The following is a 13051-nucleotide window of genomic DNA, read 5'->3' as shown; positions in this document are numbered from 1 at the left end:
AGAGGGAAGAGTTCATTAATAGAATATTATGAATATATATGATATACAAATGAATGCAACAGCATTATTATCACATATTCCATCTCACATATATAAATGGTGTTTTTTATTTTGATGCCTTTACCATCCCTATGACAGGCTAAAGCAAATTGTTTTCTGCTTCATGTTGTACATTTTCCCCAAAAGGCCCAAACTGGAGGTGAAAACGTGGCTTCTGGAATACGGAGATGTGCAATTTTGTGCTCCATCAATAAAGTCAAGTGCATGGGAAAGTCCTTGTGGGACCAGGCGTTCAGGAGGGCAGGAGCTGGGCTGGCAGCTTCAGCTGGGGACAAGAACTTCATTCCCACAATGTCTGTGCCTGAAGGTGGAACAAGCTGTGCTACTGCCCCCAGCCCAGCTGGGAGTGTGGTCATGGGGCAAACAGCCCAACACATCCAGCTTTTCTTTTAATTACTGCATCACAGAGTGTTAATGATTGGAAAGAACCTTAAGGATCATCCAGCCCCAGCCCCCACTGCCATTGGCAGGGACACCTCGCACTAGACTGGGCTGACCAAGGCCTTATCCAAGCTGGCCTTGAACTCTGCCAGGCTTGGGGCATCTACAACAGTGAGACACTGTTCCAGCATCTCACCGCCCTCACAGTAAAGAATTTCTCCCTCATATCTAACCTAAATTTCCCGTCTTTCCATTTGTACCCATTACTCCTGCACACAAAGTGAAGCGCTCCGGGCCCGAGCGGAACCGAGGCGGAGCGGGCGCTGCCGGCCTCACTCCTCCGGGCCCCTGCACAGCCGAGTCGGAGCGGGCGCTCCCGGCCGCGCATCCCGCGCCCCCCCGCGCTGCCCGGCACGGCCGAGGCCCGGCGGGCGCTGCGGAGGCTGCGCGGGGCGGGGACTGCGGAAGATGGCGGAGGCCGAGTGAGTCCCGGCGCTGCGGAGGGACCGGGCCGGGCTGGGCCGGGGGGACGGGCCGAGCCGAGCCGGGCCGGGCGGGTAGCGGCGCCCCTCGGCCCGTGCTGCCCGCGGGCCGGGGCGGTGCTTGGCGCTAGGGCCGGGGGTGGCGGAGGGAGAGGCCGGCGGGGCCGTTCCCCGCAGCCGGGACAGGCTGTGCCCCCTGGGGCTGCCGGGCCCGCGGCCCCTCCGGTGGTGGCCGGGCCGGACCGGAGGTGCTGGCGCTGCCCAGGGCCGGCCTCCCCCGGCCTGGGGTCCGGGACAGAGCCGCCACCCCGATGCCTGGGGGGCGATGGTTTTATTTGTTTTGGCGTCGCCTGGCTGCAGACGATGGTTTCCTGCCATCTCCTGCGCGGTGCTGCCCAAATCAATCTCGTTGTCGGCCCCGCCGTGTCTGTGTGGTGTCAGAAGTTGTGAATCGCTCTCGGCGCGCAGGGAGAGCGCAGGGGAGCAGAGGCATCTTCTCCTCAGGAGACAGTTAAGTGATTCAGTGTTTTGAAAATGTCTAGGGTGATAATTTAGTTGTTAAGTTTTTGCGCAATGCCAGGCACCGTGTGGCTGCCGTGCGAGCCGTGAGCGGTGCGTTGAAAAGCTCGGGCTGCAGCCCGCGTGTGGCAGCGAGCAGGAGCGGCCGGGCTCCGGCAGTGCCCTGCTGCGGCTGGGATGTGCGTTCCCGGGAAAGGAAGGCTCCGAAGGCTTGTTGGTTCAATATGTTGTCATCTCTTCCTATCTGAGAGGAAACCTGCAGGAAAACACAAGGCTTAAAAGAGAGACAGAGTCTCCGCTGTCTGCAGGAACAGCATCCTCCTAGTCAGAAGGAATAGAGGTAGTAATTTAATTTCCATGAAAGGTGATGGTAGTAGATACCTGTGCTGTGCCAGGGCATTGTGAGCCTTGGTTGTCTGGGACACTGAAGAATGTTTCCTGAGCATTTATTACTTTGCTCCATACCCCAGTTGCTCTGTGGCATGCCAAAAGGTCTTAGGGCCAGTGGAAAATCTGGGAGCAGATAAAACAACTAGGAATGATATTTGTAGGGTGAGAAACCACCAGGTGCAAACGACTGCATCATGCTAGTTTCAGACCTTGATTTACTTTCATAAACATCTGTCAATATGTACCTACCCAGGCACCCTTGCTGTGGTCGGGCTGTTAACCTGCTAATAAAAATCTGTTGCTAGTGTCTTGAATAACTTGCACCTGCAGTGGTTGTGTAGAAGAAGTAAGTGATTCCCTTCCTGTTACATTTAGATAAGCCTTCACAATTAAATACGTATTTGCTGAATGACATATTAAAAAAGTGAAAATTATGCAAGTGCAGGTTTTATAATTTGAAAGTGATTTTATATGGGAATAAAATTGGACTTTTACTTGATCAGCAGCATTTCTAGGAGAAAAAACAGTAAGAGCCAATCAGTGTTTACATGAGTATTGCCATGTTGGATAGTTGATTCTTAATTAGGCTGAAGATTCCTGTAGTTGGAAGAGTTACAAGAAGCAGAGTCTTGTTAGAGGGTGATACCGAGAGAGTGCAAAATGTGGAAATATCAATGCAGGGAAGTTATTTCTAGTTTTCATCAAAGACAAGGACTTAGGCTGATCTCTCTCAATATCTGGGGAGTGGTACTAGATGATCTCTAAGGTCTCTTCCAATCCAAAACATCCTGTGATTCTATTTTAGTTGATAACCTTGGTGCATAAAATAGGATGCAGTAAGATGCTTGCTGATGACCCAAAGCTGGCAACATTTGCAGGGCCGAAGAGGACTGAGAGATCCTGCAGGAAAAGTGGGTTGAAGTTGGCTGTCAGAAAGAAATAACACCTACAGGCTGAAATGCAGTGTGCACGGTCTGGAGCTGGTACCAGGGAACAAGGACTTCAGTATTAGGAAAGAGGAGAGACTTGAATGTAGTAAAGGATCACATGAGCAAACCACTTTATGACTGAAAACAAGAAACTTTTATCCTGTGTGATGCTCGTTAAAGGAAGAACTAAATTGTGAGCTTTCTTATATATCAGCTTGGGTCATGCATTTAAAAAAAGGGATATGCAGACTTCAGGAAGTGCCAAAAGCTGTTGGGATGGTGAAGTAAGTGGAGAGTTAAGAACTTAGCTTATTTCCCTAGGCAAGCCAAAGCTGAGACAGAACATAACAGTTTGAAAACCCATGTTAGGCACAGTATTCCTGCAGAGTTTGTAATTGGGAGCTACAGCCTCCAATTCCATGTGTTGAAAAGACTCCTGTAGATTCTGAGAATTCCGGTGATCACCTGGTGGGCAAAACCCCAAGGGACAGGAGGTGGACCCTCAGTAGAAACAGTGATGTTTTTGTGACTCCATGGTTTCTTTGCTGGGGGCTAAAAGTATGATCCAAGTTCCGTGTTGTGCCATTCAGAGCAGGAAAAAAAATCTGCAGCACCTCCTTTTTGCTTGAAGGAAGTGTTGCAGTGCCAGTGTCTGCCTTAATACAGACATCAAGGCTGGCAGCCTGACTCAGGAAGCAGACTAAGAGAAGCCTGACACCTTGGTGGTTCTCTTTCCCCCCAAGGTGTGTTCATGATTACAAGGAACATGGGGAGTTGGCTGTGTAGAAGAGAGCCTGTGCTCTTAGGAAGACACTGTTGCCTTCCCAAACTGCCAGTGGGAAGTTTTTTATGAAGAGAATCTTTTTCTTTCTTGTCCTCTTTTTTTTTTTTTTTTTTCCTGCCTGTTGGAACTTTCCTGGTGTGATGGAGTATGCCATGGTGTAGCATCACACCTGTGCAGCTGACTGGAGTATCTTAACTAGCCTGGATGTATTTAACTTCCCTTTTGGCTTTCAGTCAGCAGAAGTAAATGAATGCTGAGTCCTCTGCTCTGCTGCTGTGTCTGCAGAGAGCTTCCTCTGGGTTGGCTGGAGCTGAGAGGAGAGGGGATGGATGTTCTGGTTTGGCTCCCTGTGTGCCATAAATAAGAGTTAACAGAAGCTGCTACCAGCTGGCAGTTTCAAATTCAAAAACAATGTCAGGGCTTTTTTTCTGAAGTTCCAGGTGGCTAAGCTGTCTATCAAAATCGTTGTTGTACATGAATGTGGCACTGAATCCATGTATAACAAGACTCCTGATGGACAGGTTTTATTTTTTTTTGAGGAAGGGATTGGGGTAGGTACTCTGCCATTCCTGTAGTGCCAGCAGTTACTCGTGTCAGAGGCTTCCTAGTGCAAAGGCAGGTGGAGCTCCTTTTCCTTTGCCCTCAGGTGCTTCTGTGCCTGATTACAGTTAGGGTTTGTAGTGATGTAGGGCAGTCTTCACCAGGCGTGTGTGTTGCTTTGGTAAATATTTCTCTGTGTTGAAGTTAGTGCTCTGGTTTGTTGAGCTGTTTGCTGTTACTGGAGCTTACAAAGCATGTGTGCTGCAGGATTGCTGAAATTCTGACTCCAGCCTGAAAGTTACTTCAAAGCTTTCACTTTCCAGTTGAGAAATGTATTTTTAATGTCTCTTCAAGAAAAGAGATCTCTGAACTTCTGTGGCTGACTTGGAATTGAGGGCTGTGTTTACTTGCTGCTGAATTATATAACCTCTAGTTGTTGCTTAAAGGAAGGGAGTGAACCAATTTATTCTTACTGCAAAACAAGCCTTCCTTCCATCTGATATCGCTGTCATTTCTTCACCTCCTGGAATGTACTTTCACATTCCTAGTTGTCCCGTCCCACATATTTCCTCCTCTGTCTCCCAGTAGAAAAAACTGCTTGTGAAACCTATTCCCTTTGTAAGGCGTTTTTGCAGCTGTGGTTGATTCTGCTATCAAAGGACTAATTGCCTCTTCAGAAAATTCAGAAAAAATATAATAGGCATTTTTTTTAACCTAATCTCCAAATAAGTTGAGGGAAACACATGTAATGTTTCTTATATCTGAATTTTCACTCTTTTAAAATTATTTTTCAGGGTCTGGATGTCTCCTAATTGAAGAGATTTGAAATATTGATTGCAAGTGAATCCTCAGTCAGGCTCTTGGATGCCTCTGATAACTTAAGAAGTCATGGCAGAAAATGATGCAATGCCAACCTTACCAAAAAAGTGTGGCCCATACATTTCATCTGTAACCAGTCGTGGCATGAATTTGGTAATTCGTGGTGTAGTGCTGTTTTTCATTGGTGTGTTTCTTGCATTAGTATTAAACTTGCTCCAGATCCAGAGAAACGTTACTCTCTTCCCCCCTGATGTGATCACAAGCATCTTCTCCTCAGCTTGGTGGGTACCACCTTGCTGTGGCACAGCATCAGGTAAGTTCAGTCGTGTCTGTGCCTGGTGTGCTGAGATAGGTAGCTGCAATAAACTGTGTGAGAGGTGGGGAAGACAAAAACTTTCCTTTCAGCATCACTAGCCTTGTTGAGCTGTTAGTATCCTTCTGATCTTTTTGTATACATAAATGTACATGTGTCCAGGATTTAGTTTTTGTGCTCTCTGGGGTCACCTGAGAATGCTGCAGCTGCCAGTGGGAGCTGAGGAAGGCTATGTCTTGCCATCATCTCACAAACCTGTGGGCCTTTCTGGGCCTGATGGGTTGGTAGTTTTGATGGAAAGACTGGCTGTGGTTTGTGAAATGTAGTGTTTGAGTTTAGTACTTGATTTTAAGCCACCTGATTTAAAGATACTACAGCCTTAATTGGTTTTTCCCAGCAGGAGTCACCCCTGTTGAGGTGTTCAGGGTTTTTTTTATCATTATTAGTCTTCTCCATTTTCTTTCCTTATCTTCTCTGCTGGCATACATACAGGGAACCTCTGTGGTAAATGCTGATAATTCACCCATTTTCTTGCCATTTGTACTTGCACAGCCTTCGTGGAATTGACGTAACATTTCTCTGCAGTATGGTTTATTATTATGAACAGAATAAAGGTATTTTGCATATTTATAATCAGGGGTGATCGAGGCTGCATTCAGAGAAGTCCTTTCATCCATCACCATTATTAGTCATGAGTTTGGCCCAAGGCCTTTGGCAAGAAAATTGCTCAGGGAGGTTTTTTCAGCCCCAGCTTTACTGATGATTTGTTTTCCTGAATCCTGGAGATCAGTTTTCCTCTGTGGCAGAGTAGAGAGCATTTGCAGTGTTACCCCCAGCAGTGTGCTGGACTGGAGGCACTGAAGACTGAAGGAGTCTGTACTGATGGCTCAGGCTCTGCTGTGCTCATACCACTAGAGTTTAACATTAAGGCACCATTTTTATTCCTTAGTGTGGTTGGTAAAAAATCTTTTTAGCTGCAATTGCAGTAGAGAACACATTTGTGAAGAAATATTGGAAGAGCATCTCAATTCCCTGGGGTTGGAATTCCTGTTTGCTTTCTGAATTCAACAGCTACTGTAAGATCTTGGCTTTCTTCTGGGTGAGCTTGAAAGTAGCATAGAAGAAGAGAAAAATGTTATCCAAACAAAGCCTGCTTGTAACAAGAACAAAAGAAAGCACAAAATATTGATGTTATAAACCACAACAGTACTGTGGTGTGTTGGTTCTGCAGTTAATTTAAACATCTTTGATGTGTGGGATTTTTGGAAGTGCCAACCTGTAAGCTATTGGTGTCATTTCTGAACTACAGTGCAGATTTTGGTGTGGGGGAGAGCTCAGTCATCCTCTGTCCCTGGTTCAAGTTGTCTCTATATTGCTAATTATCCTACAGTGGCTGAAGATGCTGCTGTACTTTACAGAGCTTTTTAAAATAATGAAACGTTCAAATTCCTCTTCTCTTACAATGTATGGTTTTGTGCTGTTTGTCCTTAAAATGTGTGTTTTAGTAGTGACTATAATTGTCAAAGTCTAGATAGCCTTTATTCTAGTTAAATGTTGGCAGTGCTTTAACTTCAGGGCCTTTTTTTCTTTCCTGTCTCCACAGCTGTGATTGGGTTATTGTACCCCTGCATGGACAGACATCTGGGAGAGCCACATAAGTTCAAGAGAGAATGGTCCAGTGTAATGCGATGTGTGGCAGTCTTTGTGGGAATAAATCATGCCAGTGCTGTATCCTCTAACCAAATGACATTGGTGGTAACAAATGGCTTTCCTCTTAAAGAAAGCTCACGTGGTCAGTCGTGGTGAATTGGTGTTAAAGGTGTAACATGCAACATTTTTGCAAGGAAAATGCAGATTATATGTTAGTGTCAAACTTGTAGCAGTATTGGAGCTGATGAGTTTCACATCTTTTTGTTCTGAAAAAATATTTTCATTAGGGAATGTCTCAATACTGGGCTTTGTCTTACTTAGTCTTTATTTTCTTTGAATAATTAAAGTTAGTTTGGGAAGATACTCATGTAGTAGGTGTTACAGAAAAGTGCTTTAGGACGTTTCAAGTTGGTGTCTTTTTAATACCGCAGTAAGAACTTGAGGCCCTTGTCATGAGTGAAGCACATGCACTTTGCAGAGAGTGGGGAAAGCTCAGGACCAGGAATACCCAGGACTATACAATGCCAGGAAATGTTGCTGCCCCTTCTGCAAAGTATGCCTTCCTTGATGCCAAGAGAGCACTGTGGGTGACAGGATGCATTTCTCATGGACTGGTGCACCTTACTGGCAGTGCTGTGGGCCTGAGAGGCTTTAGTTATGCCTAGTGCCTCCTCTAAAACCAGGGTCTGCTCGTGAAAACTGGGGACCTGTAAAGAAAGTTGATCATCTCCACCCATGTCAGCTCCAACACAGTTCACAAAAATGGTGCTAAAAGTTCTGTTCTTATGCTGCTGGATCTCCTCATTCCCAGCAAGAGAAGGCATGTTAAAGGAAAGGTGGCTGAATTCTCACTGGGGTTGCTTGGCCACAGATAGGTGTTGCTGCTGGGTGGTTTTTCCCCACCCTTGCTGTCCAGTGTGGCTGGATGAGCTGGAGCTGCTGAGGTTCCGAGTCACTCCCGCTGTCCCTCACAAAGCTCATTCTCCTTCCAGAGATGCCCTGCTCTGGAGCATGTGTTTCTCACTGACCTGGCCTGTACCTGTTGGATGAGCCCATGGCAGCTTTGCTGCTTTTAAGAAATAAGAGTTGACAGCTCCTTTTTACATGGGTCTGATTATTTACAGCAAATTTTCTGCAGTTCTCTAGCAGCTGTTCCCCATATCCCAGGACATCAGTATTGTACTGTCTGTATTTCCTGCTTGACAGCTCTCCAGACTGCTTTCTCTTCAGCTGTTGCCAGTTCTGCACATTGCCAGGTTTGCTGAGGGTTTTGTCGTCTTTGACACTTTTTCTGAAGCTATTGATTTTTATCCTGTGATTATTTACTTCAGTTAGTCAAGCTTGTTTCTCATTTTCACTAGGTCTCCCTCCAGATTTTTGTGAGGAAATAGGACAGTGGTTTTTATACTGTCATCCCATAAATTTGCTTTCAGGCCTATGAAACATGACAAACCCCTTTTTAATTATCTGTTTTGGACAGGAGTAATGAGGATGAGTTAGTGTTTCCAAAACATCTTGAAAGATGTAAAACACAAACATATCTGAAGTGACTTCACAATTCTCTCACAAGCTGACAAAACTGACTTTCATTGTTGATTTACATGAACACTTTCCAGTAATATTTTCATTCTGATTTATAGAACACATGAACATTTTCATGTTGAACTGACTGTAAAGCATAATGTAATTTAAACAAAACTGTAACTAAGACTGATAAATACCTTTTTTTTGTGGATCCCTATCAGTTGGAAGAAATTTAATGCTAGATTTAAGATTTCATGTTGAGTGTAATAAAGGACCAGGTGAGTGTGAGAAGTATCATGTGCATTGTTTGTATAAAATGCTTGATTGTTTGGTAGGGGAATAGGCTCTTCAGTCTTCTACAGCACAAAGACCCTAAAATTTGAAGGAGTGTCATAAGTTTTCAGTTTCCTGAAATACTGACAATTACAAGCCTTAATTCTTCACATCTAATATCTGTGTGAGAGATGATGCAGGTAACACTGCACTTGTCTTAAGTGATTTTTTTTTTCTGTTGTGCCAAAATAGAAACAGAATGACAAAAATTGCTTTATGCTTGTATGTGGTATCTCCAAGCTTATCCTTAACAGCCAGCACAGAAGGTGGATTTTGCCAACAATATCCAGCTGTCTCTCACGTTGGCAGCCCTGTCCATTGGGCTGTGGTGGACCTTTGACAGGTCACGGAGTGGCTTTGGTCTTGGAGTAGGAATTGCTTTTCTGGCCACATTGGTGTCACAGCTTCTGGTGTACAATGGAGTTTATCAGTAAGTATTTGCTCCCCTAAGGTGAAATGATAATGTTCTGAAGCTGTAACATGAAATCAGAATAACTGAAGGGGTACAATTTGACATGATTTTCAAAGCTTTCACACCTAATTTTGAGCACAGCATAAATTGGACTGTTTATGAAAGCTCTTACCTGAGTGTAAGTGAGAAATCTAGTTGGAAATGCTAATTGAAATAAAATTGCTACCTTGCCAACAATGTAACATGCTTTGGTTGAATAAATACAACCATCACCAATAAGAAGCCTCCTTTGTTGTTTGCTGCAATAAATTAAATTTCTATAATGTGTATCTTTTTAAGTTAAAATATGCTAATAATTGTGGGTTTGCCTTATATTTGGAGGACTCTTATTGCACAGCACTGAGCTCAAAAATGTGTGTTCTTTTCCAGATATACATCCCCAGACTTCCTCTATGTCCGTTCCTGGTTGCCATGTATATTTTTTGCTGGTGGAATAACAATGGGCAACATTGGCAGGCAGTTGGCAATGGTGAGTCTGGAGGAGCGGGGTTGATTGCCTTCCAGGAAAAGTTTAAATATACATATCATTTCTTCCTCCATGTATAGCAGCCAGCTATTTGGCTCAAGGGTGTGCAGTGAGGTAGAAACCAGCAATCATTTCTTGTGGTACTTAGTGAGCTGATTATTCTGTATATCAGGGTATACCCAGGCTTTGCTCTGTGCGCTCTGTTACATACTTTCAGGACCATCTAAGAGCTCCTGTGTTTGGGGAGAAATCAGGCCATCCCCAAAGTCTGTCCTGCTCAAGGGACAGAAATTGCAGTCACCAGTATGTGCACAGAACTTAAGGAGATCAAACTTACCTGAGTGGAGTTTAATAAGAGCTATTTTATCACCCATTTTGTAGAAAAATCACTTATCTTAAGTCTTTTTCACTAGTTATGTAAATTAATATTATTTTGTCAATTTCTCTTTTTCAGTATGAATGCAAAGTCATTGCAGAGAAGTCTCACGAGGACTGAGAGGAAACAATATGCACCTTTTAAACAGGAAAATGTCTGACAAATGACTGTTGGAGGAGCATAAGGAACACTTGACTATGAAATTGCCAAAATGCAATTTTTTCCCTTGAGTGGTATACTTTACTGCAATCTGTGATTGCTGCTTCTATAGAAACCTTGATGTTTGATTTTGATTACTGTGAAGTTACAATAGTATGCAATACATTTGACAATACTGGTTCAATTATAGGATTCTTTTTTCCAGATCTAAACAGTTTACCATAAATTCCTGTCTATCTGTAACGTTGCAGTGCCAAACTGAACCTTTGCACTATGTTTCTGTAGTTGAAACTTCTTGATCACTTTAGCTTGAAAGTTTTGAGGAATTTGTTCTTAACAGCTAGTGAAAGACAGAGGGGGTTCACGTTTAGCAATGAAGATCTCCTTCCATGATGATAGCCCATACTATCTCTATGAAATTTATGGATTACAGATGAACTTTGATGCAATAAGTAACTGATTTATGCCTGTTAACACAGTATGTAATTCTTCTGACCCGCCACACTACGGGTGAGGAAACTCACTGCAGGTTTCATGGGTTATTGCCATAGCATTTCATTTGTCTGTGGTGTGTGCCCAGTATCTCAGAAATGGAAACTGAGTCTGGAAACTATTCACTATTTTTCCCCCGTACAGCCAGCATCTATTTTTATTTTTGAATTTATGTGAACCGTGTACAGATTCTGAAACTACTTGTGTGCAAAACAGGATACAGTTCAGGTCATTCTCATGCAATCCTTTAAGCTGATTTGTGTTGATAGGAAAACAACTTAGGGAGTTCTTATTGCAAAATTCAATTCTGAAGTAAATCAGCCACTACCATAAGTGTCGCAAACCCCTCCATTGCCAATGTTCCTCTCGGTGGTCCTTGCCCACCCCCTGCTTTGTTGGCAGGGATTAGCAGTGCTGTATTTTAGGTACTGATGGAGCCCCTGTTGCTGTTGCTGTGACCAGGCAACCATAAATGCATTTGTTCTTGCAGCAGTTCTCTGAGGCAGAGAAACGCTGTTAGCCCTGTTTGACAGGTGCCTGTGCACAGACAGCCTGGTAGGACAGTGAGTTGAAATAGGCTGTGTGCTGAACAGTTCCCTTCTTAAGAAGGATTTTAGTGTGTGACCCATAGCTGGGGGCATACATGGAATTTTCTCTTGGCTTTGCAGCTCGCTTTTAAGACCATGAGCTGGAAGAAGTGCAAGAAGGCAGAAAGCAGATTTCAAGAGGACACTACTAACCTGTGCCTGCAGTGAGTTTGGCGTGGGATGTCTCCACTCTGTTTTCCCATTCTGTCTTTGTTGATGATGTTTAAATGTATTTGTTTTCCTTTTTTGTCTTTAAGTACTATTTTTTTAAGTCTTCCATGAAAGGTTTCTAAGACATGTTACAGTCACCTAGGGAGGCTGGAGTTGGTCCAAAGAACAAATAGATCTTTAGAAAATTTTTATTAATAAATGTGTGAATGCACTGTACACGAGGCTTGAACTAGGCAACTCTTTCAGTCTTACCTGCTTACCTCCAAGTCTGAAAAGTGTGGAATGAGCACTTCCAAAAGCATTGTAACAAAATACATGGTCACGAAAGAAAAAATTCTTGAATGGGAAATTGTAAAAATAATAAAGAAGCAAGTGATGCAAAAAGAGCTTGGTTCTGCAGCTCCACAAAGTGTCATCACCCGCAGCTCACTGTCCTGGGATGATGTTTCAGGAAAGCACCTGCACAGGCACTTTGCTTTAAGCTGAGGCAGAACATATCTAAATACATCCCTGACCAGAGATTTTGCTCTTAATCAAACCATATGTCAATAAGAAGCATTTTGTTGGTAAAACCAAGAAGCTGGGCAGGATTGAAGGGTGAGTTTCTTTAGGCAGGCTCTGGCTGAAGAAGCTGTTGTGTCTCTCTCTTACAGTATTTCACCTCATCCACCTTCTTTACTTCAACAAGTGGCTTCTGCTTGGTGGACAGTGTGAGAAGTCCCTATTGAGTTATCAGGGCATGAGTGGCATAAAAATTCAGATGTTTCTTATCCTAACTGTAGGGAATAACATGGTACCTCAGTAGCCAGAGTGCTGACTTGGTAAACAGTGTAGTTTCATCATGACCAATGAGTGTGTACAACTGAAGATGAGTTGTTTTTGTTACTCCCTTGGTGGTAGAACTGCTGTTACCTGCCAGTCTCGATACTTACACAGAAGCAGCCTTGTGTGTGTTGAAATGTGCAGTATGTGAGAAGTGGTTATTGTGCATCTGTGGCACCCACTTTGCAGCACTTTGCACTCAGATTCAGCTAAACCTGGTTAGACTGTGCTGTCCGCTGACTTTTAAATTTCATTTTGGAAATTTTGAGCATGTTGTGCAAAGGCAGCAATCATCCAAAATAAATTTGGGTGGAGTCCTTTATTATATGTGTCTGTACTGTTTTTATTCTTACTTGACTAACATCAATACAGGATCAGATCGTGGGTGTCCTGTTGTTTCAAACTGCTGTGATTCTATGGCTGATGAGTTCAACCCCTGAGAAAGGTTCATGATGAGAGTGGTGACACAGCCTTAAGTTTAGTGGTTTGGACATGCTGCTACTGTTTAGCATGTAGTTATAACTTTAGACTGTCTGAAAAATGTTGTTCAATAAAGAACGAATAAGGTATAATTTAGATACAACTTTAAAAGCACTCTAACCTCTTCACCAATTAACCCTTGTAAGGTCTATGCTGTTTAAACTGGCAAATTGCTGTTAAAAGCAAAATGTGAATTAAACAGAATTACAACCTTGATTAATAGGTTTCTTCTTTCTTTAAGAAATTATATTGGTATTTAAAATACACTACACTGAGTTGCCTTCTATCAGCAATCTCATAAT

The 13051-nt window shown here is 43.5% G+C and overlaps 1 protein-coding gene across 2 annotated transcripts; it reads left to right on the top strand.

Annotated features, from left to right (window-relative positions):
• The first annotated feature begins 733 nt into the window (after positions 1-733).
• On the top strand, positions 734-12594 carry INSIG2 (insulin induced gene 2). 2 transcript variants are annotated; one of them, XM_004175167.6, is made up of 6 exons: positions 734-923; positions 4880-5217; positions 6821-6945; positions 8988-9154; positions 9566-9665; positions 10117-12594. In XM_004175167.6, exons 2-6 carry the CDS (start codon positions 4974-4976, stop codon positions 10156-10158), a joined length of 678 nt encoding a protein of 225 aa, XP_004175215.4. In that variant the 5' UTR covers positions 734-923; positions 4880-4973; the 3' UTR covers positions 10159-12594. The 2 variants fall into 2 exon arrangements, with proteins under 2 accessions (XP_004175215.4, XP_030133901.4); XM_030278041.4 differs by lacking the exon at positions 734-923 and adding an exon at positions 1067-1433.
• The last annotated feature ends 457 nt before the right edge of the window (positions 12595-13051 follow it).

The sequence above is a fragment of the Taeniopygia guttata genome, chromosome 7 (assembly GCF_048771995.1).
Source record: "Taeniopygia guttata chromosome 7, bTaeGut7.mat, whole genome shotgun sequence".
In the NCBI taxonomy this organism is placed as follows: domain Eukaryota; kingdom Metazoa; phylum Chordata; class Aves; order Passeriformes; family Estrildidae; genus Taeniopygia; species Taeniopygia guttata.
The sequence above is the reverse complement of the archived record's forward strand: the minus strand, read 5'-3'. Positions and strand labels throughout refer to the sequence as shown.

What these genes read in the sequence shown, in the direction of transcription:
- INSIG2 (XM_004175167.6), top strand. Translation starts at nt 4,974, where the DNA reads ATGGCAGAAAATGATGCAATGCCAACCTTACCAAAAAAGTGTGGCCCA. An exon ending in TTGCTGTGGCACAGCATCAG is followed by an intron (nt 5,218 to 6,820) that starts GTAAGTTCAGTC and finishes CTGTCTCCACAG; the next exon opens with CTGTGATTGGGTTATTGTAC. An exon ending in GAATAAATCATGCCAGTGCT is followed by an intron (nt 6,946 to 8,987) that starts GTATCCTCTAAC and finishes CAGCCAGCACAG; the next exon opens with AAGGTGGATTTTGCCAACAA.